The following is a 27,336-nucleotide window of genomic DNA, read 5'->3' as shown; positions in this document are numbered from 1 at the left end:
TTCGAAAGGATGCCTAATGGGAGCAGTGTCGAGGGGAAAAGTCAGATACCTAGATGAATAGCCAAAATGAAGTCTCCGACTCACAACCCAACTCAACTTCGTCTCTACCTTCCGTGTCGCTTTCAATACTCACTCACTCCATTCCGTAACCCAGTTCTCCAAAGTTATCAACATGGCGACAGAAACAGTCCATTTTAAGCTATACCGCTATGACCCATCGATGGCTGCAGCGATTCTATTCACAATCCTATTTTTCTTCATCACAATCCTGCATCTCTACCAAATGCTGCGTACCGCACCTGGATCCTCATCTCCTTCGTCCTCGGCGGCGTCTGTAAGCCTCCCCAAACAACCCTGTCCCGTCCTCTCTTGAAGCCTCACCACTAACACAACCCCCAAGTTGAAGTCATCGGCTACATAGGCGTATGTTTCCACCCAACCATCCAACACCACGTAGAAACTAATCCAACTAACCACCCCAGCGAGCCATCTCGGCCCACGAATCCCCGAACTGGTCCGTGGCAGTATACTCTCTCCAAACCATTCTACTACTCGTCGCACCCGCGTTATTCGCAGCGAGCGTGTACATGATGCTCGGCCGAATCATCTTAGCCACCGACGGCGAAGAATACGCGGTTATACCCAGGAACTGGCTTACGAAGACGTTTGTTGCGGGGGATGTCGTGTCATTTTTGATGCAGGATGGTGGTGAGTAATCTTCCCACTATACTATACGATCAGGAGTGGGGAATGCAGAAAGCTGACATCTGGATGTATTTAGGTGGTGGTATCATGGCAAGCGGAACCATTACGGCTGTGCATACTGGTGAGAAGATTATTATAGCTGGGTTGGTAGTGCAGCTTGTTTCCTTCGGGTTTTTCGTGGTTGTTGGAGTTGTTTTCCATATTAGGTTACTGCGTGAGCCCACTGCGAAACTGCACTCACAGCCTATACCGTGGATAAGGCAGCTTGGGACACTCTATGGGTCTAGTTTACTTATTCTTGTGCGGTGCGTTTTCCGGCTTGTGGAGTATGTGCAGGGGAGGAATGGGTTTCTGTTGGAGTGGGTGAACCCTACGCATAGGGAAGAAGTTGAGGATTGACTGAGGTTCTATTGTACAAGCTATGGAAAGTTTATGTAGGTGAGTGACCATAAACAGCGCTAGTCTCAGATAGGCATAGTCCCATCACCAAACCGTGACAGTTTCTGACATCGCATGAGGCGTTTTTCTATGGATTTGATGCGGTATTTATGTTGGGGACTATGGTTTTGATGGCATGGATTCATCTGAGTGAGATTACGGGACTTTTGAAGGGAGGGAAGGGTAAGGTGGTGCGGGGGCTAGTTTCGGTTTATTCGTTACGTTGAGTAAAGACTTGTGCTGTTAGGGCGAGTGGTTTTGTACACGCGTATCATGTACCTAACGATCTATGAGTCTCGCGGGACAAAAGCATTCTCAACTCCATCAATACTACGTTTAGCGACCTTCATTGGCCAATTCATTCCAAAACCCCAATCTGGACCCGCAGCCCGTACAGAGATCGCCAAGTCCTGGATGAGACTGACTCCAGTACGTCGACCCCACCAACGATGCCGTGTCTGGAGTAAGAGTACACCATAATGCATAAAGATGAGTTTTGTCATGATATCGCCGTGTTTGAAGAGCCTCATGAGCTCTTCGCAGTGCTCTGGTGACCGGAGCGAAGCAGGCCAGCCAATGATGCGTCCGAGATGATTGGACACTTTCATACATCCAACAGCTACTTCGAGGCTTTGGATACCGGAGAGATAGACTGCGTGACGTTTCTCTTCGACGTATTCAGAGGCCAGAAGAGTATTGGCTCGTTGACGGAGTCTATCAAGGGCAGCCAGTGTCTCATCTTCAGGCTGGAGATTTGGCAGCAAAGGTCGACAAATCGATGCAAGCTTTCCAGTTCTATGTGTTGAAATGGCGCTGGAGTGTCTGAGACCAATGCCTCGAATAAGTTCCAACGCAATCATAATGCTTTCAGTATATGCAGAAGGCGACGAATCTGGAATCGTGTTTGGCTAAGCAAGCGCCATGATATTGACAATAATAGAAAACGCGAAAAGGGCAGTGCAGTTTTCCTCGTTGATATTATCCAGAGCTTTGTTGTACACTTGTAAGCTTGAGTTCTGGTATCTCATAGCGAGTTCGGTGTACTGCAACCGCGAATCGGGGTTCTCGTAGGCGAAATGAAGCGCTGCCATTGCTAGAAGCCCATCCATGAGGAAGTCGCAATTTACAGCCTCATCTGGAACTGCTTCTCTCCAAATGACAAGATCTTCGTCACCATGTGCCAGAGTTTGACTGGTTTTATTCATAAAGCAAATCATGAGCTGTAGCTCTTGTTGCCTGGGAACCCTAATTCCTGGTGAAGGTATTGGTTCACGGGTACGCGGTGTCGTCGAGAACTGTTGCAACCCACCACGTGGTGGAGAAACTGTTGATCTGGCGTCATCTAAGCTTGCAGCTCTGGCAAGGATGCCAGGACTTGCTCTTGCTGCTATTCCGTATTCACAAATCACCTTCCGAAAGACACAATTTTGACACAAGGGAACCTCTTCACCGCACTAGAGTCAATTGCTTAGTAAGTAGGACGCTCTTCTCTTAGTACGATTCGCTGATACTTACCTTGATATGCCTCTTCTTGCAGGGCAAACAGCCAAAACGTGACTTGGTATGGGCTTTTCGAAGTGACATGACGTAGGTAATGGGATTGGCGCACGGCAACAATATCTTGGTGAGACCTGATCACCACCTGTACCTAATGAGATTTGTCCAAGCGCTGGTGTGGAATGGCGGAATATGTGCACAAAGTAAGTCGTGCATCAGGGTCGTATCCTCTGAGAGTACCCCCGGCGCTAACGTAGGTACCGGGTCAGACGGGCGGGCAGCGCCCGAGGCGGCTGAACGCTTATCCATAATCTCGCAGCACTAAGCCTTCGACACTAACAACACCACCAACAGGACCATGATCAAAGATACCCTTACTGCACGAAATTCTCAAGGCTTAGAGAAGGACTTCGTCTTTTGAAAAATGCGGAGATGCAGGCCATTCAGCTTAACGCGCAAGGCGGCCCAACGACGCTAGGCATGATGGGCTGCTGGGAGGCATCCCACAACTTTACAAACTGCCGTTCTCTTCACACTCGACGACCAAGCCCGATTATAGATGAGTAGACATCACAGCCAGAGTTCATTGGGGTTTGATCTGCACTCGAGTTCTGGTTCTGCCACCCATCGACTGCTTGATCAATTTGTAGGTCTTTCCAATTTGATCAGGTATGGAGATTTCGACTCACCCAGAAATAGTTTTTCCATGTGTGTCAACCTTCAAAACCTCGAACTTGACGAGTGCTCTGTCATCACCGGAAGCACAGACCCTCAGCACTGTGGAAGGTGTCTGACACCCTGTCACTGCACTTGGCTCCACCCATCAATTTCTTGAAGTTCCGCCTTAGCGCTTCCCCTGCTTTCCCCAGGCCAACTCCCCTCAGTTACCCTTGCCTATAGAGTTCTCAACAGACGCCTGAATTAGCCAGACGGCCCTTCCTGGTCTGCTAAGACGGCGGATAGCGCACCATCTAGAACGCTCTTCGAGTAAGTTGCCGTCTTCGTCCACGGCCAAGAATTTTGGCTCCAAGCGCGCCCAAGCCGGCTGTGACGATACCGAGAAGCTGGTCAAAGAAATTCTTGGTTCCCCTTGAACCGTCTCCTGAACTAATATTAAGGCAGGACGCCTTAACTTTGAGGAATCATCTCTTATGCGCGATGAAGCAAGGAGATAGTCGCTCGGCGACGTGTCTGGCAGTGACAATGTGACAAGCTTCTCTTGGAAAGACCATTGGATCGGGTGCTACGTAGTCTCCGCTTTCTTACTCGTCCTACCATGATACAAAAGCAAATTTCCTGGAGTGACACCCTGGATGCTGCTTCGGTCGCGATTGGGTCACCACTAAGTCTAAGCTCTGCGTTCGACAATCCTGCAACGCGGTTAGTTAAGATGTCTTCACACACTAACTATAGTAACCGAGCAAATGCTCTATTCATTGTCGGACTAGCGTTGCGCGTAGTATTCATGACGAGTTTTTTAGGTAATGATTTGGAAGCTTCTGGATAAGAGTTTACCAAGTCTCAAGCTACAACTACCACGAGGCTTCGGCACATCCCTCTTCTAGTCAGAACCTTGGCTTGAGAGGAGTCTAAAGATTAGTAATAGATGCGGTACATTGCGCACCATTCTGCCAAGCTTCTTTGACGTCATTCGGGTAAGATAAAAGTTTGTCCAATGAGGTGGAGGATAGCGATGATGCTGGCTGTAGCACTGGGAGGATCGGGCCCGACCACAGCAATTCATAAGCAAGAACCGGGCTGTGAAAGGCGTTAGGGACGGGGAATGGGAGTAGGGCCGCAGTCGGGAGCTCTATGGGTGTTTCTCGAAATACCTTGAGCCACCTGGATCTGGTTGGCTTGGTGGCCAAGAACATCAACTCCTATAGTAATTTGTTAGTAAATCGATGCAGCCACGCTTTCTAACACCCACAACGTATTTGAAGTTCATTGTTTGCTGCGATCGCCTCTACTGACTCGCGTTTTTGGTGTTGCAATTTTCTCGAGCCCATCTCATCGCGATGCCAGGCACCGGCCACCGCTTGCAGCCCGCTGTTCTCCAGGCTATCCTCGACCGAATTGCTGCCTGCGAAAGTGATCGAGCCATCTCTAGAGCTACAGGTGCGAGCCGTAACACAGTAGCAAAGCTGAGGTTGAGCTTAGAGTTTTGGGGCGTGCCTTATCCGCCGCGCTGCGTTCGACTTGGGCGGCCATCTATACTCCGGCAAGCTCAGCGCGAAGGCCTTCAGGCATACCTCAATGGCTCACCGGGCGCATACATGGATGAGATGAGGGACTTCTTGTACGACGAGTACGACGTTAGGATAAGCCTTGCGAGCGTTTACCGAGAGCTAGAGAAGATGAGATGGTCTCGCAAGCTTGCAACAAAGCGGGCAAAGGAGCAGAGTGAGCCACTCCGCCGCCTCTATCTTGCCAGGATGGCGCAACACTATAAGGCGGAGCAGATCGTTGCGTTGGACGAGAGCGCCTGCAATGAGCGTACGGGCGACCGCAAGTATGGCTGGTCTCCAATCGGGGAGCCGGTGGAGCTATCACACAGCTTCAGGCGATCAGAACGGTGGTCGCTGCTGCCAGCCATGACGATAGATGGCTACATAAGCTATAAGATCTTTCAAGGCGCGATTACATCTGAGATCCTAGAAGACTTCTTAGAGTTTCAAGTGCTGCCGTTCTGCAATCCTCACCCAGGGCCAGCCTCAGTAATCGTGCTTGATAACGCCTCCATCCATCGATCAGAGCGTGTACGGGTGCTTTGCCAAAGTGCTGGAGTACTCCTTGAGTATCTGCCGCCATACTCACCAGATTTCAACCCCATCGAGAAGAGCTTTAAGCAGCTCAAGGGGTGGATGAAAAGGAATTCAGCGCAAGCGGAGAACTTCATTGACTTTGGGGTCTTTCTTGAGTATGCAGCGCAGCTGGTGTGCTGTAATATTAACTGCAGAAGCTGGTTCCATAGGTGTGGCTATCCCTATTAATTGTGCTTTTAAATGGATGCCACAGTACGTTTCTATAGGTAGATGATACCATACAAATGCGAACGATTACACCTTAATGCGCAACCCACAAAAGCGATTTAATAATTCTAAAAAATAAGAGCTATTTCTATACATATAGAACTATCTTAGGAAGTTAACCTGTTATAATCGCATAACGTTGTAGTGTTGTACATAGGGCTATCCAAATAGACTATTGTTGCAGCGCATTTGAAACGCCTGAAAAACCTCAACACTATAGCGGGCACGGGCCGCTGTCACCAAAAACGCTCAGGCCACTAAGCTTCAAGCATTCTCGCCATCATCCTCCACAACACTGCTAGACGGTTCAACCACCAATTTCTTGCGCGCAATCTCTTCTCTTTTCTTACAACGTTCGACTCGTCTCCAGTTACGATCTGTGAGACCCTGGTACCCAGCTTGCCATTCTTTTGCAGTGTTTTGTAGCGTGAAAAACCAGCCAGGAGGCTGCTTGAAATGCTGCGTCCACAACTTCAAGATATCACCAGATGGCTGCATCAAGAGGTTGATATCCATAGCTCCGTCAATAACAAGAGTCTTATAAAGCTCGTTAATGTCCTCTCCAACTGTAGGAAATTTTAACTTAAGGTAGTTAAAGAAATTACTAGTATGCTCGTTAATCTCCTGCTCATGATCATATCGGATAGGCGCCCACTGAGATGCACTAGATACCTCAGCTCTTGTTATCGTTGGTGCAGCTGCCTGCAAGTTAGACTCCTGTTGAGGTTGCCTGTTCATCCGCTCAAGCTGTCCAACGATGAGCAGTTTTGTTAAGCTTTTGATATCATCGTCGCCATCTCCAGCCGCCCGCAACTTGCGCGTTTTCTCATGCACCCGCAGGTCCTTTGCTCTCAAAATTGCAAGCCGTACATCATCAGATGGCTCATCGTACGTTGCCCTTCTCGCTGTAATTGCTCTTGCCCACATGGAGATAATGTTGCCGTTGACAAAGAGGTGATCTTCGAAGCGCGCTGGCTGCCTCGCTGTTGGCGCCATCCAGCAGCAATAAGGATAGTTCTCGCAATGGGTATCTGTACAGCGCCATCTATCCCGGATAGCAATAGCATGCCCGCTACCTGCTTGTTCAGCTGCTATTACACCAGCAAGCCCCTCCTCTTGAATCACCGTTGCGGTGCGTCGACGAGGACCGTCGACAACCGTTGGCAACGGCTGCTGCTCCCCTGGAATTTCAGCCAAGATGAGCTCGAAATCGACGTTTACTGGCTCGCTGACATAGTTATCAACCTCTACAACAAGGCGCTGAAAGCTATTCCACGTTGCATCAACACCTCGCCGCAATCGCTTTATCGCGCGCTCGCGTTTGGCCTGCTTAGCTGGGTAAACAACAGTGCAAACAGATGAGATCTTCGCTCTTTTTGGCCGTAATTCTGCAACAACGTCATCTACCCACTGCCATAGGTCGTCGAAATGCAGCGAGTACAGCCGTACGCCGTGCTCGCTATCGGCAGCTTCAGGAATAAAGTGTTTCTCCATATCACCACCAAGGCAAGCCCTCCACCTAACGCGCAGTACAGGATTAACCTCATCCTCTAGCGCTTGCGATGAGCGAGGCAGCCATGGAGTGCCTTCTTGACGTCGGTACGCTGGCTCTCCCTCATCCTCAACACTACCGGCAGCGCCCTTAGCAGCGATCTCATCCTCATCCTCAGGCAGCGGATCGCCATCTCCATCCTCGAAAGTATCCTCATCCTCGCCAACGATATCTTCAGCTTGCGCGGAGGCAGCTGTTTGGGTGGCTTGCAGCTCAGGCTCGGACAACGGGCTTTGACGGCGCGGCGGGGCAGTCGCTGGAGGCGACGGCAGCGCCTCACGGCGGACACGTTTAGGCGTTAAATGGGTAGGATTTTGTCTAGTTGCTGGCGCTCTACGCTTCTGGGAGGACGGGTTAACGCCTTGATCGAATGGCTGCTTCGGCTTACGCTGGCGCTTGGGCGGCATCCCAACAGCAGCTAGATTGAGCTCGCAACAAGCTCCACACAAACAAAACGCTATACACGAACGATTTAGAGTACAGGACTAGCTTCATGGGCTTCTGGAGGTGGGAAACGGCTGCTGCATTAATTTACTAACAAATTACTATGGGAGTTGATGTTCTTGGGCACCAAGCTAACCAGATCCAGGCGGCTCAAGGTATTTCGAAAACCACAATAACCCAATCGGGCCAATTGTGGCTCACCAATAACTATCCGACGCGTAACCTCCAGCCACCGCGCTACCCGAGCCTTCCCCAGCTGATGACGAGGCAGTGGACGCATTCATGACACCCATTACATTATCACACGATCCTGTAGCTTTGTGGTAACAAGATGCTTACCAAAAAAATCGTCTTATCTCTCTCTTTCTGTGCAAGGTGAACCTGGCGGACGCGCGTTGTCGTTTTGAGTAGTGTCTCGGGCGCCGCTTCTGCAGCGCAGCACTGCCCATCTTCTTGCCCCTAAACAAGACGCCGCTTCTGAGGTTTGAAGTAGCAGACGTACCGAATATCTACATCCTCAAGTAACAGGCCTTCAAACTGGCTAAGGCCGCTCGTCGCCTGTAAGCCCCTGGGACCATAAAGAAAAGCTACCAATCTTTGCACAGCGTCCTCAACGAACATGCTTTAGTGATATGTTTCTTCATTCAATTGGACTTTAGTGAACGTGCGGGGTACCTGTGTGAACTCGTGGATGCTTATATAACCAGACTTGTCTACCACTGTTTCCTGAATCATTTGTGAGAATCTTCCTTCATGATCCACTCCTCACTAGTCGTGTCACTGATCATAATGCGCGGGGAATCATTCCCATCACGAATATACATATCCTGGGTTACTCGGATACCAGGCAGAGGCACGGTATCGATGTCAGCTCGTGATGCCCGTTTCCCACTGACGATCCTTGTGCGCGGCGCTCCCTGGTACTTGGCGTCGGTGAGTTCGTGCGTGTCGTCATAGTCTGATGGTCCAGTGGAGCCCAGCTTAAGTGAGTTTGCGTTCTTCGAACTAAAGGGGGATTTGCGCCATGATCCCCCACCGGGATTTGCGGGGTAGCCATTGCTGCGTGCGACAGAGGATCCTGCAAAAAGTTTCGGGGCGACCATTGCCAGGAGCGGTCGTAAACAAGGGAGACAACCACTCATCGTGCCAACATTGTACTCGATGCAGAGTGCGATGGTGACGCGAGACCCAACCCCTGCAGATATATCATGTCAGTATTACGAACCGTAGCCCTGCCAGACAGAGTGACTTACAGGTTGCATCCCACGATTTGAAGTAGTCCTGGACCCATATAGCCTTCAAGATGCCTCCCACACATGTCAAGACCCCAAAAGAAAATACCGCAACCAGATGCACACGTTGTGTAAGAGGCAGCTTGACTTGCCAGAGTGGTGCGACGGGCCAGAGAAATATCAGAAAGTCAGATACAACGCCAAGGGCCGCGTTTGCGGTGAGTAGTTGACGAGAGTCGAGGCATGTTTTGTCGGTAATGGAAGGATCCCAAATCGACTGGATCGGACTGAGAGAGGACTGTTAGCAAAGACTTCACATCTGATTTTGGATCGGGTGACTTGCATGCACTGGAGAATATAGAGTACCGAAGTGATTACACACCATAGCGATTGGTATGTGATCATTGTCCAACAGAAGTATCTATTCGTTCGCGAGGGAAAAAGGTGCAAGTAGGTCATACAGACTGACACCTTGGTGAGAGTAATGGAGACAGTGTATAAGGTGAGGCTGGCGAGATTGAGCTAAAGCTATCAGTGCCTGGAAATTCGTTTGGCGACGGTTACATACTTTTGCAAACGGCACTAGCCATCCCATCTTGACATCGTAAAGATGCCGACCGAGACCTTTGGTAGTCAAGATCAGGAGACAGACAGAAGTCGCAGTGTTGGACACCTAAATATGTTAAATGGGCAGCGAAAGAATATCGGACAAGCGTACAGCTGCAGCTACCATAATCCAATCATCTGCTACTATGCCCGACTTCTGATTTGCTCGAACGTAGAGTCTGGCGGCGACAAAACAAATCATTGTAATGGTCGTTGCATAGACAGCAGCATCGATAGAAGCCTTTTGCGAGACTGGATCAACATAATTAGGTTTTGGCCAGGAAAAAATGATTTCCGGTGTAAGCGCAGATCCGGAGGCCATGTTGAATATTTCAAAGAGGGTTGGCAGCACAAGTACGATACGAGGCCTCAACTACAAGGCGTCTTGAACACTTATAGGGGCCAAGTGTGCCATGTGCATATAAGAGGGTCGAGGTTCCAGAAAATTGAACCTTAAAATGCAGACGTGTTCAGGGCTGTACAATGGACAAGCAAATTCAGAGCGCCCAGGCGAGGTTGATTGTCCATGATTCAATGCTCGCGGGTTGAGTCTGCCGCTCCGACGTCTACTATACGTCCAGATGAAACGTCGGACGTGCTTCCGCCGTTAGCCTTACATGGCATCAACGCCCTACGCCATCGTGCAAGCCATGGTATCCTCGCGGTTTAACAGGCAATAAGTCACTAATCGGATTCTGGTGATGAATGATTGGGCTGCTTGTATGCACCCGGCTTCAAATTGCAGGTCATAACTTGATTGCCACCAAGGGAGAACTCCGGCCGACGGCGGCGGGAAAGCAGCCGATGGGTCAGTATATTCGCGACAGAAATCGAGGCTGGTGGCCCCTGTTCCAGAACATCTTGTGGACCTTTTGCGATCAGGGTCCCCTTGAATATACACAAATACAATCAAGGATCATCGTGATATGTCGACATTGCAATTCGTTCTTCAAGTAATGATCGCTCTAAAACCTCGAGGGGCACACGTCCGACCTTGAATCTCTAACCGCGATCATCTCTTAGCTCCACGTCGCGTAGATCAGTACTATCCCGTTTGCGCCCGATCGAACTCGACAATCTTAATGTGTAGACTTATGCGTATCTCCGCCTCTTTGCTCCGTCCACAAACTTTGCGGTCTTTGCTGGTACCTGATGCTGATGCACGTGAAACAGATACGGGCCATGGATGCCACGTCTAGTTGAAGGCAGAACCATCTGACATCAGGAACATCCATGGCAGCTAGGCGTGCATCAAGAATTCGCGTTGATTCCGGCGTCGTCCCGCATCTGGATAAAGCCCCAAGATCCAGCTCAATTGGATCGTGCATCTTTGGAAGCCAGTAAGCGCATCACCTGCGCCCTGGCAATGTTCAAAAACTTGAAGTTTGACCTGGATATGCTGTCTCAGAGTCAGTGGGTACGCGATTCTGGATTGGTGGCGTCGTGATGTGCAGAGTACGCGTTCTGGGCGCTTCCTGCTTCCGCGTTCCAAGCGGCGATTTTACCGATTCGGCTTCTCTTAAGGTTGCGGGATCCTATATCTATAGGTATACTACCACAGATCTGCCGTCGTGTTGGGTCGGATAAGCGCCTTTCCGATACCCCGCAACAAACGGCGTTGGAAGACGAGGCTCTGGAGTCTGAGAGTTGTTGCTACAGACTGCTACGTCAGCGCAGGGCGCCTTGGGTTTAGCGCAGGTTATGCGGCGTCTCCGCCTCAGCCCCTCTGCATTAGGTCAACACCAGATGTATTTGATGCACTAAACATGTTGTAGTACCGCTTACGGTGGATTATTGAAGAGTCACATGTGCTGTGTGCTAGTACGCGAAGTGGACATGATGGGCCCGGGGAACGCTGCGCTACGCAAGGGCAGTCCTTGACGGAGCCACGATAGCTGAAATAGTTATCGACAACACATGTCGCTTTACATGCATCTTCCGTCAAAGTAAGTCCTCCTGCCTCCCACTTCACCATGTTCGCGGCAGTTCGCGACAATTCCTGCCCTCGGCTCGTTGCCTTGGCACCGGCACTTCAGCTGTTGGGGGCCACTCGTGCCGTGTCTGTATTGCGACTTCTCACATGCCACGTATCGCACAGGAATTACTTATGTTGTACCACGAGTGATATTTCATGTAGGTTGGCAACTACATATGCTACAGCAGATTGGAAACACGCATCGTCAAGTGCATGTTTAACACTACAATGTTGTATTTCGCTCATAAGATATGGGTTCTATGATGTGCAACTTCCTACAAAATTTTCCGTCATTTAGAAAAACGCGCAGGAGCTGAAAGTGCGCTTCCTTGTTGATCAGTCAGCCTTCACATGCACCTTTCAGAACAAGTGGAGGCGTGATGTAAGCCCACTTAGGTATGCAGAGGTAAGCGAGGTAGATAAGTTAAGGTCGCGACACATCTGCCGCGACAGCAAACAAAACCGATTCGCGACTACATTGCCACTTCAGTGACGAGATACAACCAGGACAGACATGCAGTAGAATCTAAAGACAAAGATCCGAAGGTTGCATTCTGTTCTCACTCAAGACCGTCACTCCCCAATGATACCAAAAGACCACAACGGACGACCTTGCAATCGCCAGCTACACGCGTCTTAGTTTTCAAGAATATCCCCCCTCTTTATTGGGCCAATGGACCCTTTATCGATAGCCTCGTCCATTGCAGGTCTCGTTTCTCTAGGCGATACAATTTTTCGGAAGCTTTACTGTAACGGGGTGAGGAGAGGAGGAGGAGGAGGAGGAGGAGGAGGAGGAGGAGGACTGCGTTGCATTGTGTAGCTATGGAGGAACTGCAGCTATATAGGTGTGTGTGATGAGAAAGTGTGGTAGCGATAGCCGTACCCAACTCTCACCTAAGTTGGTCTTGGCAAGGCCCAAACCGTTACATTTACCACTATGTCAAAGATGTGAAGAGCGCGGAGAAGGAGGTCCTGACCCTGAAGAATGAGATTGCGGAGCTTAATGGCGTATTGCATAATATGCATCTGATAGCCGAGGACCTGGAATCAAACCATACGCAAGACTACTCTATTCGCCCAGGTCACGTCAATGCGTGCCTCGCTACGTTGTACAGGTTGGAGGCCGATATCAATGAATTCGGTCTCGGAAACAAGAAGACGTTAACGTTACGTAAAAAGATGCAAAAGCTTACTTGGCCGTCCAAAGTCGTCAATCTCAAGCAGGTCACTAACGAGATTCGCGAACACCGAAACAATCTCAACTTCGTCTTGTCTGCAGATAGTATGACAGCGCTGCTCAAACGCCTTGCGACACAAGATGTCCTACTGCAAGAAATCCACGATGTCGAGGCTAAGCTACGAGAAAAGGCTGATATCGAGACGCGCATGGCGATTGACGAAGAGCGCCAAAGGACTCTGGACTCATTTCCCTTTGTCAATCCTCAAGGAATCTTCCAGGCGAATTCGAAACTCAGACACTCAAACACCGGATTCTGGCTGATCGAGAATGACACCTTCACAAGCTGGATACGTGGGTCGAACAAGCATCTGGTTAAGTGGTATACCTGGTGCGGGCAAGACAGTGCTGTCGAGCTTGGTTGTACAACGGTGTCTAGATCAAGCTACACAACAGCGAGCTGTGGCATTCTTCTACTGCGATTACAAAGATAAGAAAAGTCAGAAGCTGGTGAGCATATTAGGTACCATTACGTCGCAGCTTGCGAGGCAGAATGAGCAAAGCTTCCAGCTACTCCAGGCATACGCCTCCACGCTAAAGCCACAAAATCAATTACCACGCAGCCCAGAAGTCGACGAACTTGTTGAATTGATCAAGGAAATGGCAAAAACGTTCGAGGATGTACGGACAGACTCCGCAACAATCAATCGGATCGGCATGATTGATTCCTATCTAGGTTAAAGGCTGCCTAATGAAGTAATTCTTTAACCTATATAGGAATCAATCATGTCAATCGATTGATTGTTGCGGAGTCTGTGTACGGATCGTAGTGGATGGGCTGGATGAGTGTGGCGATGGCATGGGTGATGGTGCTGCCAATGTCAGTCAAACACTCAGGTCACTGGCAGACGACCACGACATTGTATCTTTGTGCTACCTTATAGACTCCGCAACAATCAATTCAATCCGGTCACTCTCCTAGACCCACTTACCTATCTAGGTAGGGCTTAAACTCCTATAGGTAACTACTAGGCTTAAAGCGGTAATCAATCAATCCAATCTGAACCTTCTAGGACCCACTTAATTGATTGTTGCGGACTGTGCTACCTTAGCAGAGACGAGGTAGATATACGCGAGATACTTGACCCATCTTTCTGCAATCACATTGAGATCGCAGCCCCAGACTTTCCAAAAAGCAAGTTGACTTGGATTACTTGCTTGACTTGCTTGGTTTAAACCAAGCAAGCAAGTCAAGTAAGAGCTGGGCAGCTAAGCAAGCAAGTCAAGTCAAGATACTTTGCTTGCTTGGCTTACTTGGTTTACTTGGTTGTTTTAGCGTTACTGTGATGAGGGTGCTAAAACTGCTGTACGGTAGATGTCGCGATGGTTTTGAAGTGTTGCAGTTGCCTCGGTTGAGTCCCAAACAGGCTAAGCGGCTATCAAATAACGTTAGCCTTAGTCTAGCGCATTGCTCCAATCTCGACGTACGCCTGTCTAGAAGCCTATCGCAATGCAGTATCCCCTATAGCAACGCGTTTTCCAGTGATTTATACTGCCCTGATACCCCAATATGGCCAAACGTCGCCTACCACAAACTTCTGCTCGGAGCAAACGTACGAAAGTAGCCGCTGCCACCAACAACGTCGCCTCAACTCCTGAGGCTTCACCTGAGCCTGCATCTAAGCCTGCATCTAAGCCTAGACCTCAGCGTCGATCACCTCGCAAAACCCTAGCTGCCGCAAGCCAGGCTAACGCCTCGCCGCCAATACCTACCTTCGAGTTGCAGTTCTTAGAGTCGCAGGCGGAGGCTGAGATTGTCGCGCCCACCGAGGGCAGCCGAGCTGGCACGGTGGCTACAACTGAGGCTGGAGAGGGTGGTCAGGATGAGACAAACAGCGCACTAGTTGAGAACTTTGACGGCATTGACTGGGCACGTTTACCTGATTTTATCAAGCCATTGGCGCGTTCTAAGCGCCCAAAAAGTTGGATCTTTCAGTATGGCTACCGCGTTGTTGAGCGCCATGCTACATCTCGAATCTGGTTTGTGTGCAAGTACTGCCATGTACACAAAACTATCGACGCTGGCCGTGGTGGTTTGTTTAACATTACTCAGGCTACAACCTCAGCAGCCACCCATCTCAGCCAACCAAAGCCTGGCCACAACCTTACGAAAGATGGCCCAAAGTTAGCGCAGAGAGCTCGAGGCCAGCTGTCGTTGCGGCAAGCTTTTGACGCTGGTTTAGACGTACAACAAAACACTGCTAACGCGTTTGGAAACTTCGACGTAGAGGGCTTTCGAACAGCCACTGTCATGTGGCTTGTTAACCGAAACCACCCGCTCAGCGAACTTACGACGCCTGATTTTAGAGAGATGATGAGATTTGCCAACCCAGAGGCAGAGGCAGCGTTGTGGGTAAGTAATACCAGCGTTTCTACCTTTGTGATGAGGTTGTTCCGGTCTATACGACCGCAAGTTATCGACACCCTGTCAGGCTCAGTAAGCAAAATACACGTAAGCTTTGATGGCTGGACAACAAAGGGTGGTAAACGTGGCTTCTTTGGAGTAGTCGCTCACTTTGCCGACGCAGCTGGAATAATACGAGACTTACCAATCGATCTGCCTGAGCTCGCTGGCGCCCACACCGGTGAGGCTATTGCCAAAGCTATCTCGACGACGCTCTCAGCATACGGAATAACAAGCGACCGATTAGGCTATTTTGTACTCGACAACGCTACCAACAACGACACTGCGATCGCCGCGCTCGCGCGCGAGTACGAATTTGAGTCCGCTCACCGGCGCCTCCGCTGCAGTTGTCACACGCTTAACCTCATCGGCCAGGCTATTATATTTGGCACCAACAAAGACGCCTACGGCAACACTCAAGAGCAGTACAATACCGAGGAGCAGTATATGCGAGAGTGGCGGAAAGATGGCCCTATTGGAGTGCTAGTTGACGTCATCAACTATATCAAAACGCCGCAACAGTACGAGCTTTTTCGTGGCTACCAGCGCCTTGCCAACAACAACCTGCCTGCTGAAGGGCGTCTCAAAGTACTCGAGCCAGTCAAGCCTGTCGTCACTCGCTGGAACTCATACTATGCTGCTTTTGAGCGCGCTACCAAGCTTCAAGCCGCGTATAACTTGTACGCTGAGCATCATATCAATAGGGTTATCCTTGAAGATGCGCACGCTGCGCAGCGGAATAATAAGCGGCCCGACGCCCCAAACTGGATGAGATCAACTGGGCTCCGAGCTGCTGACTGGGCGGTGATTGCAGAGTACCAGGACTGCTTAGAGCCGCTCAAGTACGCCACAAAACGCCTCGAGGGACGCTCTAAGGATGGCAAATACGGCGCAATCTATGAGGTTATACCCGTTTTTGAGTACGTACTCAGCAAGCTTGAGGCCCGGGCGCGCCCGTTCGAGCACGTCGACTTCAACGCTCATGCCGAGGCTCCAGAGGATCACCTCAACGTCAACCTCCGCGCCGCGTGGAGCAAAGCCAACGACTACTACAACAAGCTCGACGACTCGCCCGCTTACTACGCCGCTGTTTGCCTACACCCGTACTACAAGAACTACTGCGATGTGGCGTGGGCAGACAAAGCTGATTGGCTTACTAGTGCCAACGCGTCGTTCCAACAGCTTTGGGCGGCATACAAACCTCAACGAGCACGCCAGCGGTATACAACTGCGCCGAGTAGCAACAACATAGACGAGGCAATTATTGCTATACTTAGCCGCAACAATGACCGAGAGGCTCCACTTGACGAGTTTGAGCGCTGGAAAACACAAGAGCCGCAGTGGACGCAGGAGCAGTACAACGCAGATGGAAATCCTGTCCAATACTGGATACAACTACTGCCGAAATACCCGCATTTAGCGCAGTTTGCAATCGATATCATGACTATCCAGCATCAAGCAGCGACTGTGAGCGCCTCTTCAGTGAGCTTGGCGACCTTCTTGAACCTAAACGACGTGCTCTGGGCAGTGAGCTACTCGCAGCTCTTCAATTAGTAAGGTCATGGGTGCGAGCTGGTTATAAACCGTACAACTGTAGCGAGGCTAAGCTTTCAGATGAGCAGCTTGTAGGAGATTACAACATACTAGAGTGGAACACTGAGTTTTGGTAATTTGTATGTAGCTTAATCTCTTTGTAGTAGTCAAGTAATCCAAGTACTTGCAAGTAATACAAGCAAGTCAAGCAAGTAAAAAAATCACCCCAAGCAAGTCAAGTAAAGCCTATGTTTGAACCAAGCAAGTCAAGTTTAGAGCGGTGACTTGCTTTACTTGCTTGTTGGAAAGTCTGTAAACTTGACTTGCTTGGTTCAAACATAGGCTTTACTTGACTTGCTTGGGGTGATTTTTTTACTTGCTTGACTTGCTTGTATTACTTGCAAGTACTTGGATTACTTGACTACTACAAAGAGATTAAGCTACATACAAATTACCAAAACTCAGTGTTCCACTCTAGTATGTTGTAATCTCCTACAAGCTGCTCATCTGAAAGCTTAGCCTCGCTACAGTTGTACGGTTTATAACCAGCTCGCACCCATGACCTTACTAATTGAAGAGCTGCGAGTAGCTCACTGCCCAGAGCACGTCGTTTAGGTTCAAGAAGGTCGCCAAGCTCACTGAAGAGGCGCTCACAGTCGCTGCTTGATGCTGGGATAGTCATGATATCGATTGCAAACTGCGCTAAATGCGGGTATTTCGGCAGTAGTTGTATCCAGTATTGGACAGGATTTCCATCTGCGTTGTACTGCTCCTGCGTCCACTGCGGCTCTTGTGTTTTCCAGCGCTCAAACTCGTCAAGTGGAGCCTCTCGGTCATTGTTGCGGCTAAGTATAGCAATAATTGCCTCGTCTATGTTGTTGCTACTCGGCGCAGTTGTATACCGCTGGCGTGCTCGTTGAGGTTTGTATGCCGCCCAAAGCTGTTGGAACGACGCGTTGGCACTAGTAAGCCAATCAGCTTTGTCTGCCCACGCCACATCGCAGTAGTTCTTGTAGTACGGGTGTAGGCAAACAGCGGCGTAGTAAGCGGGCGAGTCGTCGAGCTTGTTGTAGTAGTCGTTGGCTTTGCTCCACGCGGCGCGGAGGTTGACGTTGAGGTGATCCTCTGGAGCCTCGGCATGAGCGTTGAAGTCGACGTGCTCGAACGGGCGCGCCCGGGCCTCAAGCTTGCTGAGTACGTACTCAAAAACGGGTATAACCTCATAGATTGCGCCGTATTTGCCATCCTTAGAGCGTCCCTCGAGGCGTTTTGTGGCGTACTTGAGCGGCTCTAAGCAGTCCTGGTACTCTGCAATCACCGCCCAGTCAGCAGCTCGGAGCCCAGTTGATCTCATCCAGTTTGGGGCGTCGGGCCGCTTATTATTCCGCTGCGCAGCGTGCGCATCTTCAAGGATAACCCTATTGATATGATGCTCAGCGTACAAGTTATACGCGGCTTGAAGCTTGGTAGCGCGCTCAAAAGCAGCATAGTATGAGTTCCAGCGAGTGACGACAGGCTTGACTGGCTCGAGTACTTTGAGACGCCCTTCAGCAGGCAGGTTGTTGTTGGCAAGGCGCTGGTAGCCACGAAAAAGCTCGTACTGTTGCGGCGTTTTGATATAGTTGATGACGTCAACTAGCACTCCAATAGGGCCATCTTTCCGCCACTCTCGCATATACTGCTCCTCGGTATTGTACTGCTCTTGAGTGTTGCCGTAGGCGTCTTTGTTGGTGCCAAATATAATAGCCTGGCCGATGAGGTTAAGCGTGTGACAACTGCAGCGGAGGCGCCGGTGAGCGGACTCAAATTCGTACTCGCGCGCGAGCGCGGCGATCGCAGTGTCGTTGTTGGTAGCGTTGTCGAGTACAAAATAGCCTAATCGGTCGCTTGTTATTCCGTATGCTGAGAGCGTCGTCGAGATAGCTTTGGCAATAGCCTCACCGGTGTGGGCGCCAGCGAGCTCAGGCAGATCGATTGGTAAGTCTCGTATTATTCCAGCTGCGTCGGCAAAGTGAGCGACTACTCCAAAGAAGCCACGTTTACCACCCTTTGTTGTCCAGCCATCAAAGCTTACGTGTATTTTGCTTACTGAGCCTGACAGGGTGTCGATAACTTGCGGTCGTATAGACCGGAACAACCTCATCACAAAGGTAGAAACGCTGGTATTACTTACCCACAACGCTGCCTCTGCCTCTGGGTTGGCAAATCTCATCATCTCTCTAAAATCAGGCGTCGTAAGTTCGCTGAGCGGGTGGTTTCGGTTAACAAGCCACATGACAGTGGCTGTTCGAAAGCCCTCTACGTCGAAGTTTCCAAACGCGTTAGCAGTGTTTTGTTGTACGTCTAAACCAGCGTCAAAAGCTTGCCGCAACGACAGCTGGCCTCGAGCTCTCTGCGCTAACTTTGGGCCATCTTTCGTAAGGTTGTGGCCAGGCTTTGGTTGGCTGAGATGGGTGGCTGCTGAGGTTGTAGCCTGAGTAATGTTAAACAAACCACCACGGCCAGCGTCGATAGTTTTGTGTACATGGCAGTACTTGCACACAAACCAGATTCGAGATGTAGCATGGCGCTCAACAACGCGGTAGCCATACTGAAAGATCCAACTTTTTGGGCGCTTAGAACGCGCCAATGGCTTGATAAAATCAGGTAAACGTGCCCAGTCAATGCCGTCAAAGTTCTCAACTAGTGCGCTGTTTGTCTCATCCTGACCACCCTCTCCAGCCTCAGTTGTAGCCACCGTGCCAGCTCGGCTGCCCTCGGTGGGCGCGACAATCTCAGCCTCCGCCTGCGACTCTAAGAACTGCAACTCGAAGGTAGGTATTGGCGGCGAGGCGTTAGCCTGGCTTGCGGCAGCTAGGGTTTTGCGAGGTGATCGACGCTGAGGTCTAGGCTTAGATGCAGGCTTAGATGCAGGCTCAGGTGAAGCCTCAGGAGTTGAGGCGACGTTGTTGGTGGCAGCGGCTACTTTCGTACGTTTGCTCCGAGCAGAAGTTTGTGGTAGGCGACGTTTGGCCATATTGGGGGTATCAGGGCAGTATAAATCACTGGAAAACGCGTTGCTATAGGGGATACTGCATTGCGATAGGCTTCTAGACAGGCGTACGTCGAGATTGGAGCAATGCGCTAGACTAAGGCTAACGTTATTTGATAGCCGCTTAGCCTGTTTGGGACTCAACCGAGGCAACTGCAACACTTCAAAACCATCGCGACATCTACCGTACAGCAGTTTTAGCACCCTCATCACAGTAACGCTAAAACAACCAAGTAAACCAAGTAAGCCAAGCAAGCAAAGTATCTTGACTTGACTTGCTTGCTTAGCTGCCCAGCTCTTACTTGACTTGCTTGCTTGGTTTAAACCAAGCAAGTCAAGCAAGTAATCCAAGTCAACTTGCTTTTTGGAAAGTCTGCAAGTTTAGAGCGGTGACTTGCTTTACTTGCTTGTTGGAAAGTCTGTCTCTGATCCAGCGAGTGATAGAGCGAGAAGCTCTGCTTCCGTTGTTGATTTCGTAACAGTGCGTTGGAGTGTTGACTTCCAGTCAACAGTCATGCCAAAGAGCTGAAATACGTATCCTTGAGAGCTCCGGCGCGTCTCAACGTCGTCAGCAAAGGAGGCATCAGATGCTCCAAAGAAGATAGGATCGCGATAGTCCTGCGGTGTGGCCAGGTATTCCTGAATCTCCACTTCATTAATAGCTTGCGCTTGTAGGGCTCGATATTTCGTCTCAAGTATGTGACGCCACACCCTTCGAATAGATTCGACATGTGCTTGACCAGGATTGATCAAATGTGACGCATGAATGACATGAGCGCGTGCCAGGTCAGGTCGGGTATGCTGTGTCAGGTAGGCAAGGTGGCCTACAAGCTCCTGATAGGTCTTTGTCCGAGCTTTGTTCGGCTCCTCCAGAGACTGTTCCAGATAGTTCGCCAGCATAGGCACCTCAGAAGGGCGGCCAGCTGAGATAATGTTGTACTTGGCAGCAACCTTGTCAATGTAGGCGTCCTGCACCAAGTGAATTGTGCGTGCGTTGATGTCTCGAACGACGCGTATGCCTAAGAACCACTTGAGCTCTCCGAGGCATTTCAGGCCATAATGCTCTTCAAGCTTCTTCTCAAACTCTCGGTGTAGATGTCTGTTTGATGGGTGGAAAGCCATAACAATATCGTCAACGTAGACGAACATGATCAACCAGCTATTGACGTAGACGCATGGAAATCCCAGTATAGGCGTCAAGCCTAGAGACTTTAGTGTCTCTCTTAGGTCCTTGTACTATAGAAGCGGTGATTCCTTCAGTCCGTACAGGGCTCGGAGCACCTGTAGTAGCTCTCCATCTTTCTTGAAACCGTCTGGTGTCTCAGCATAAAGCTTTCGATTAAGTGTAGCATTAAGAAATGCATTCGGTACGTCGTACTGGAGCAGCTCTAGTCCAAACTGATTGGCTATTGCGATGAGTGCTCGGAACGTTCGAGCGGCTAATGTGGCAGCGTAGGTGTCTCCATACAGCTGTTCCAGATCACCACGGACCACAAGTCGTGCCTTGAATCGATAGAGGTAGCCATCCTCATCAAATTTGTATGTGAATACCCACATCAGGGGTAGCACCTCTGCATTAGCAGTCTCTGCTGTCTGTGTAGTCTTGGCGAAGCAGCCTTTGCCCCATATCTCGCGATACTCTTTTTGTGCAGCGTCTCGGAACTGCTCTCCAAACTGATGATGGTCCAGCTCTCGATATGATTGTGGAGCTCTCGGCACCTGCGTGCAATGTATCTTTGTTGTCGGCTCAGCCCTTAGGGCAGTTGAGAATGCCTTCAGATAGTTGTCAACTGATCCTCCATATGTGACAGCGTGAGAGTGCCATCTCTCTGGTTCTTGGAGATCAGCGATTCTTCGTGTACGGCGTGGACCTTCAATAATATTATCCGTGCTGAGATCAAGGTTTCGACGTCTTGGAGCGTTGTTCTTATATCGATCAGGTATGTAGCCTTCGATCTGAGTCGCGGAAATGTCTTGAGATCCCTGTACAACGTTGCGTTGTTGTTCTTGAACTAACTGCTCGTCTATGGCCTGTTGCTCTGAGATTAAGTCTTGATCGTTGTGTAGACTCAAATTCGAGGGTTCTGGAGTCGGTAGTCCTCCTTCGTACTGTTCCTTGTCTTGCTCTATCTCCTCACCCCCCATCTGTGACTCTGGGAGCGCAGATGCATGTGAAGGTTGTTGTTGACGACGTTGTCTAGAAGTCAGTAGGTCTTCGATAGCTATGTCGTCTAGCTCGAACTCCTCTGGAAACGATAGAAGCTCAATAACCTCTTCGATTATAGATTCGCGAGCGTAGCCCTGTGGACCATCGTAGAATTTCGTGGGTTCAAATACAACATCTCGCGTGCGTATGACCTGGTCCTTGGTAGGCAGCCAGATCCTGAAGATGTTGGTAGAGTCGTAGCCAACTAGGTGGCCAATAAGCGCTCTCGATTCGAGCTTGTCTCCGCGCTTAAGTGATCGGTTAAGAACGTAGGCTCGACATCCAATCGGACGCATATGTTGAACCTTTGGCTTCGTCTTCCATACAATCTCGTATGGTGTCTTCTATTGCAGCGCTTTAGTTGGTGTCCGATTAAGGACGTATGCTGCTGTTCGAAGCAGCTCATAGGACAAGGACTTTGGTAGTCCTACTTGGATCCTTATGGCTCTGGCTCGGATGACAAGCAGCGATCCCACTCGCTCTGCTAGTCTATTCTGCTCCTCTGTGTACTCGGCTCGTGGCTCGTATCGAATACCAAGGTCTCTGCAAAGTTCTTCTAGGAAGTTTGGCGATGTGCCGTATCCACGTTCGTTGTCTGTCTTGATAGCGGTTATGTCGCAATCAAAGACGCGTTGTATGCTGCGTATGTCCTGGATCAACTATCGACTTAGGAATGGTTTTGATCGGTTTGAGAAAGTAGACACTTGGTGCCATTTTGAGTATTGATCGACGGAGTGTCTAGCCCATCGATCACCGTTGAGGCATGCTTCTCCTTGTGGCAATAGTTGAATTACATCTACAGCAATCCGGTAGAAGGGCTTCTGTGCTTGATCCTCCTGCTGTCTTCGAGATATCTGCTTCGTTAACTTAGACTCTGTACAGACAGCACAGAAGTCGTTAGTGTCGCCTTTAATAACAAGTCCATCGACATTCGACGTAAGCTTTTCGATCGCTTTCTTGCCAGGATGAGCCCACATCTGGTGTGCCATCCTAGCATCGACTTTCTGGTCTGGGCGCGGAGCCTTCGAAGGTCTGTAGGTAGTGCCAAAAGATGACAGCAACATCGGTTTCGGGCGACTAAAGGCATCAGCGTCCACTAGCTAGTGTCCTCTATCATGCTCAAGATAAGCAAGTACTGTTCCTGGGTCGCCTTTGTACAGTAGATCCCGTCCTGAATCAAAGTGTATGCCAAGCTTCCGGCAGCGTGCCAGACTAATTAGGCTCGTAATAAAGCCTTGGACGTAAGCGACGTGAGTAAGTCTTAGTGATCGTACACCTATTGGCGTGTTTGCCATAAGCTCCATGCTTCCCCAGGCTGTGATCTGGACACGTCCTGTTCCAGCTCCGACAAAGTCCGTAGCGACAGCGTTGTACTCCCTTGTCCATCCACTCCATTCCTCAGTGTTGATCACGTGAGTGTTGGAGCTAGGGTCAAGGATCCATCGATTGCTGAGCTTGTCGATATCCTCTTCCATGCTCACTGCTGTGTAGAGGTTGCCTTTTGGCTTTAAGCTATCGTCTGCAATTGTATTCGTTTCGACTCGATTATTATGAGTCGTCTCGTTGTAGTCCTGAGCAGATCGCTCTTGGTCTTGTATTATGTATCGTACAGTGTTCGCTGTAGGTCTTGTGGGACGGTTGCCATCGTCTATGGCGATGCTCCCTCCACTCTCTTGCTGCTTTGCGCGCCACTTGTCGAGCGCCTTGTTGATCTTGTCTCTCAAGTCGTTGTCGGCGGCCAGGGCGGCGTCGAGCTTCTTTCGGCCAAGTGCATTGGCGTAGGTCTTCGGCCTTCGTGGGTGCTCTGTGTTGATCAACTAGCAGTCAACCTAGTAATGTTTTAAGCCACATGGGCATTTTGGTTTCGTCTTGTTGCTATTGTTGTTAGCATCCTTGTTCTGCTGCTAAGACTTCGCAACGTCCAGCTCCGCTGCCATTGAGCTAAGTCCTGTCGACAGCGGTCGCACTAGACTCCGCAACAATCAATTCAATCCGGTCACTCTCCTAGACCCACTTACCTATCTAGGTAGGGCTTAAACTCCTATAGGTAACTACTAGGCTTAAAGCGGTAATCAATCAATCCAATCTGAACCTTCTAGGACCCACTTAATTGATTGTTGCGGACTGTGGGTCGCACACGCTTGAGGTAGGTCGTGAACTTGCTGACGTAGTCTTCCACTGATGGATGGCAGTGCCAGCGTCCTCCAGGTCGATCAGGGCTCGCAGGCCTGACGTACCATACTCAGGATCGATCGTTCTGCAGGCGACAAGGAAATCTTCTTGTGCCCTTGATCCTATTGTCTCAGGAACTTCTGCAGAGATACACATGTTGGTGACCTCCACCAAGAGCGTAGCCACTCCTCAACTTTTCTACTGCGTGGCGGCGTCTGAAGGGCTTTGTATCGTGCGATTAGATCGCGTTGTCGTGTTGCGTCGGACGGTGCAAGGTGCTTCTTGAGCGTCGTCAGTCGCTCGTATAGCGTGTCCTTGTTCTCGATCAAGTAAAGGTGCTTTGCAGCGATCGTCTTGCTAATCTCAGAGTTAAACTTAGCGAGAGCCTTTCTTTAACGCCTGAACTCAAGGTCCTTGCGCTCCCATCGCTCGTACTCCCATTGATACAGCTTCTGCTGCGCGGCAGTAAGGTGAGCAATTGACGTCGCTCCAGCAGCGTGATCCGTAAGCTGTGGTTTGATTGGTGCTAGTAACGTAGGCAGGTCCGCTGCCTTCGTGGTAGGGTCCACGTACTGCTAGAGCTTATGCTTCTGTGCAGTATCCTTTCGAATAAACAGCCACTTGTGCCAGTCGTTAGCTCGATCGAGGACGACAGTCACTCGGGTGACCGCAGGGTCTGATGACTCAATCGTCATCGTCTATAGTGTGTATGAGTGGTTTGGCGGCTCCGCACAGTATAATCAATCGTGACCTCAATCGTGGGTGCCTGTTAATAGGTCGGCGGCTCCGTACAGTATGATCAATGTTGATCCCGATCGTAGGTGCCAGTCAGTCGTTGTGAGTGAGCGAGCTTTTTTAGTCGCAATCCGGGCTCATAACTGTTGGTGTACAATGCAGTCAATTAAAGTGTAACCGCGCGAGGCAGTCATTAGAGTATATTGTGTTGTGTTGTTGTTGTGCTGTCATGGCCACCTTATATGTAGCCATAATCAGGGTCTATTTACATGACGTATCTCTGATGCTGGTGAGGGAGAAGGTGCTCATGGAGGGGAGGGAGGAGCGCCAGGACAACGCACGTGACATGCGCAATACCCTTGCCTCACAAACCGCAACAGTTAGACTAGCGCGACCTGGCATCTGTGAGAGCCAATCGGATCACAGGAAGGCTTGGCACCCCCTAGGTGTGCCCACAACCGTAGACAGAACCAAGACACAATCAATAATCAACATCATCACCATTCATTACCTATTTCATCAGTATTCCAGATGAGAGTGAATATCTGACAACTATCTAGCGAGCGAGCCAACGTCTTATTATTGCCCTCGCTCCGTCTCTTATTGCTGAGGGCATGATACTATAGCTCCGAGATATCACCTAGGCGTATACCTAGTCTAATAGTGCCCTCTAGCGGACCATCATCGCTGACCTCCCTGTTTAGCTCCGCGGATTGTACCCGGACAGGACAATTATAGTCGTGATCAAGCCTCTGTACGGTATCGCAGAAGCTAGAGTGTATTAGTGGTCTACGTACTTTAAGCACCACACCGACAAGCTGCAGATAGAGACGTCTACGTATAACCTATGCCTCCTTATCTCTAAGTCAACGGCAGCTAGCGTTAGGATTGTAGGTATCTAGACTAACGATACGCTTAGTCTATCCGACGAGCAGTTCGCTGCTAAGGAGAAAGACGAGCTCTGCTTTAACGCGAAGGAGAAAGAGGTCCTTACTAAGGATAATAAGATTAACTTTAACAGCTACGTTGTCACAATAGATAGCAACACTATCTCCCTTATCTAGAAACGCTAGGGCGAGAAACTTAAGGCAGCTATAGATTAGAAGTCGTACATCTAACAGCGAGCCCGCGGGGCGTATATTTGTGAAGGTCGTCCGAAGATGATCTTGGGTTGGTTCTCGGGGATAGAGTGATGCGATGGACACGAGGGTGTATAGCACGATTGGTAGATCGATGTAATATACGGGGAGTTGAGAATCAAGTACTAATCCTTAGATTTCAAAGTTGAACACAATGAACCGTAAGGGCTCATTGCCTATTGTTATATACTAACGAATGTCCTATGTCCTATACGTCCTACGTTGTCCTACACTGTCCCATGCGTGGGACCTCGTGGTACATCGTGGGATTCCTTGGGACACACGTGACATGTCCCATGGTGGCGTTCCGCCAAGCTTTGTGGGATGCGGGGCAGGCTTACGTCATTGGTCCTTGTACACCTTTGTACGCCTTTGTCTGAGAAGGGATTCCGACAAGGTCTCCATCCTTCTGCCCTTCATATCTTGCACTGTGTCCTCTCCTTAGGTTCGTAACACTATCCTCCCTCTCCTAATCTCATGTCCTCATGAGCTGACGTGTCATGGTTTCCAGAAGTACCGCCCATCGTCATACCCTTGGTGACCGAATCAACCTAGTCGGTACAATCGCGATGGTGTCTTGTCAATATTGTGCGAAGCGGGGGCTCGAGTGTCGGATGTCGTCGTTAAAGAAAGAATGTGGAAATTGTTATCGCAACGGTGTGAAGTCGTGCGTTCCTGTGGAAGTTCCTGTCCCGAACTTTGAAAAGTTGGACAAGGAGATGGCGCGTCTTGAACAACAAGAGGCCGAAGCGGATGCTGCAGAGTCTGCGGCATTGGATGCTTTGATGGCTGCGCGTGCGAAGAAGGATCGTCTTCGCAAGCAGCGTAAGCAGTTAAAGCGTCGTGAGCAAGAATGGGTTGATGAGTCGGGAAAGTTTGTTGAGGATATCGAGGCGTTGGAAGCGGTCGAGGCGTTGAATCGAGAGGTAGCGCATCTGGAAGACGGTCTTATGCCTGGTACTTTGGCATTGGATTGGGGCGTCTTTATGCCTACTTTCTCTGGGGATGATTCCGAGTTCGCCGGTCTTGATTACGGTGGTACTGCGCAAGTAGCTGGCGGCAGTTCGTAAGGTTTGTGTCCGGTTCCCAAGTGTTCTCGCTGTCTGGGTATCCTAACCATTTGACTAGGTATTCTGTGCCGTTGTCCACAACTCTGTGTGTGACAATGTTCTCGACTTCAAATTCGTTTTCTTCTTCCGTTTCGTAGTGGAAGGTTTTCTGTAATGGCGTATCTGGGTGTGCTGGTTCTAAGAGGCTTACATGGAACCTGGGATGTATTCTAGCGTCTGGTGGAAGGTCGAGTGTGTACGTAACTGGTCCTTTCCGATTGAGAATCAAAAATGGTCCGACTTTGACGTTGTCGAGTCCTTTGCTTGGTCGTTTCGTGCGAAGATTCTT

At 50.0% G+C, this 27,336-nt stretch overlaps 13 protein-coding genes across 13 annotated transcripts in view; 5 read left to right on the top strand and 8 right to left on the bottom strand.

The window, feature by feature from the left end:
- Positions 1–172: 172 nt before the first annotated feature.
- Positions 173–716, top strand: PtrM4_022240 (uncharacterized protein; the record flags this gene model as incomplete). The annotated part of the gene is made up of 2 exons (XM_001932024.2): positions 173–334; positions 483–716. The coding sequence occupies 2 exons, from the start codon at positions 173–175 to the stop codon at positions 714–716; spliced, it is 396 nt and encodes a 131-aa protein (XP_001932059.2).
- A 714-nt stretch (positions 717–1,430) lies between these two features.
- On the bottom strand, positions 1,431–2,003 carry PtrM4_022230 (uncharacterized protein; the record flags this gene model as incomplete). The annotated part of the gene is made up of 1 exon (XM_066103509.1): positions 1,431–2,003. The coding sequence occupies one exon, from the start codon at positions 2,001–2,003 to the stop codon at positions 1,431–1,433; it is 573 nt and encodes a 190-aa protein (XP_065965711.1).
- A 48-nt stretch (positions 2,004–2,051) lies between these two features.
- PtrM4_022220 (C6 transcription factor) lies at positions 2,052–2,727 on the bottom strand (the record flags this gene model as incomplete). The annotated part of the gene is made up of 2 exons (XM_001932023.2): positions 2,052–2,597; positions 2,659–2,727. The coding sequence occupies 2 exons, from the start codon at positions 2,725–2,727 to the stop codon at positions 2,052–2,054; spliced, it is 615 nt and encodes a 204-aa protein (XP_001932058.2).
- Positions 2,728–4,658: 1,931 nt separating this feature from the next.
- On the top strand, positions 4,659–5,633 carry PtrM4_022210 (DDE-3 multi-domain protein; the record flags this gene model as incomplete). Its single annotated transcript, XM_066103508.1, has 1 exon — positions 4,659–5,633. The coding sequence occupies one exon, from the start codon at positions 4,659–4,661 to the stop codon at positions 5,631–5,633; it is 975 nt and encodes a 324-aa protein (XP_065965710.1).
- A 303-nt stretch (positions 5,634–5,936) lies between these two features.
- On the bottom strand, positions 5,937–7,631 carry PtrM4_022200 (uncharacterized protein; the record flags this gene model as incomplete). Its single annotated transcript, XM_066103507.1, has 1 exon — positions 5,937–7,631. The coding sequence occupies one exon, from the start codon at positions 7,629–7,631 to the stop codon at positions 5,937–5,939; it is 1,695 nt and encodes a 564-aa protein (XP_065965709.1).
- Positions 7,632–8,399: 768 nt separating this feature from the next.
- PtrM4_022190 (uncharacterized protein) lies at positions 8,400–8,771 on the bottom strand (the record flags this gene model as incomplete). The annotated part of the gene is made up of 1 exon (XM_001932021.2): positions 8,400–8,771. One exon carries the CDS (start codon positions 8,769–8,771, stop codon positions 8,400–8,402), a length of 372 nt encoding a protein of 123 aa, XP_001932056.2.
- Positions 8,772–12,501: 3,730 nt separating this feature from the next.
- Positions 12,502–13,399, top strand: PtrM4_022180 (uncharacterized protein; the record flags this gene model as incomplete). Its single annotated transcript, XM_066103506.1, has 2 exons — positions 12,502–13,012; positions 13,098–13,399. 2 exons carry the CDS (start codon positions 12,502–12,504, stop codon positions 13,397–13,399), a joined length of 813 nt encoding a protein of 270 aa, XP_065965708.1.
- Positions 13,400–14,228: 829 nt separating this feature from the next.
- PtrM4_022170 (uncharacterized protein) lies at positions 14,229–16,679 on the top strand (the record flags this gene model as incomplete). Its single annotated transcript, XM_066103505.1, has 3 exons — positions 14,229–14,271; positions 14,392–16,649; positions 16,677–16,679. The coding sequence occupies 3 exons, from the start codon at positions 14,229–14,231 to the stop codon at positions 16,677–16,679; spliced, it is 2,304 nt and encodes a 767-aa protein (XP_065965707.1).
- A 427-nt stretch (positions 16,680–17,106) lies between these two features.
- Positions 17,107–19,671, bottom strand: PtrM4_022160 (uncharacterized protein; the record flags this gene model as incomplete). Its single annotated transcript, XM_066103504.1, has 1 exon — positions 17,107–19,671. One exon carries the CDS (start codon positions 19,669–19,671, stop codon positions 17,107–17,109), a length of 2,565 nt encoding a protein of 854 aa, XP_065965706.1.
- A 414-nt stretch (positions 19,672–20,085) lies between these two features.
- Positions 20,086–20,835, bottom strand: PtrM4_022150 (uncharacterized protein; the record flags this gene model as incomplete). The annotated part of the gene is made up of 1 exon (XM_066103503.1): positions 20,086–20,835. The coding sequence occupies one exon, from the start codon at positions 20,833–20,835 to the stop codon at positions 20,086–20,088; it is 750 nt and encodes a 249-aa protein (XP_065965705.1).
- Positions 20,836–20,922: 87 nt separating this feature from the next.
- Positions 20,923–22,188, bottom strand: PtrM4_022140 (uncharacterized protein; the record flags this gene model as incomplete). The annotated part of the gene is made up of 1 exon (XM_066103502.1): positions 20,923–22,188. The coding sequence occupies one exon, from the start codon at positions 22,186–22,188 to the stop codon at positions 20,923–20,925; it is 1,266 nt and encodes a 421-aa protein (XP_065965704.1).
- An 804-nt stretch (positions 22,189–22,992) lies between these two features.
- On the bottom strand, positions 22,993–23,749 carry PtrM4_022130 (uncharacterized protein; the record flags this gene model as incomplete). Its single annotated transcript, XM_066103501.1, has 2 exons — positions 22,993–23,683; positions 23,742–23,749. The coding sequence occupies 2 exons, from the start codon at positions 23,747–23,749 to the stop codon at positions 22,993–22,995; spliced, it is 699 nt and encodes a 232-aa protein (XP_065965703.1).
- Positions 23,750–26,657: 2,908 nt separating this feature from the next.
- Positions 26,658–27,336, top strand: part of PtrM4_022120 (Dimer-Tnp-hAT domain containing protein) — a gene marked incomplete at both ends in the record, with an annotated part of 4,889 nt that continues 4,210 nt past the window's right edge. Inside the window, one exon of the mRNA XM_066103500.1 lies at positions 26,658–27,004. Coding sequence (XP_065965702.1) covers positions 26,658–27,004 — 347 coding nt within the window. The remainder of the gene's footprint in view (positions 27,005–27,336) is intronic.

Source organism: Pyrenophora tritici-repentis, chromosome 1, assembly GCF_003171515.1.
Source record: "Pyrenophora tritici-repentis strain M4 chromosome 1, whole genome shotgun sequence".
Lineage (NCBI taxonomy): Eukaryota > Fungi > Ascomycota > Dothideomycetes > Pleosporales > Pleosporaceae > Pyrenophora > Pyrenophora tritici-repentis.
Note: the sequence above shows the minus strand (reverse complement) of the source record. Positions and strands in the feature narration are given on the sequence as shown.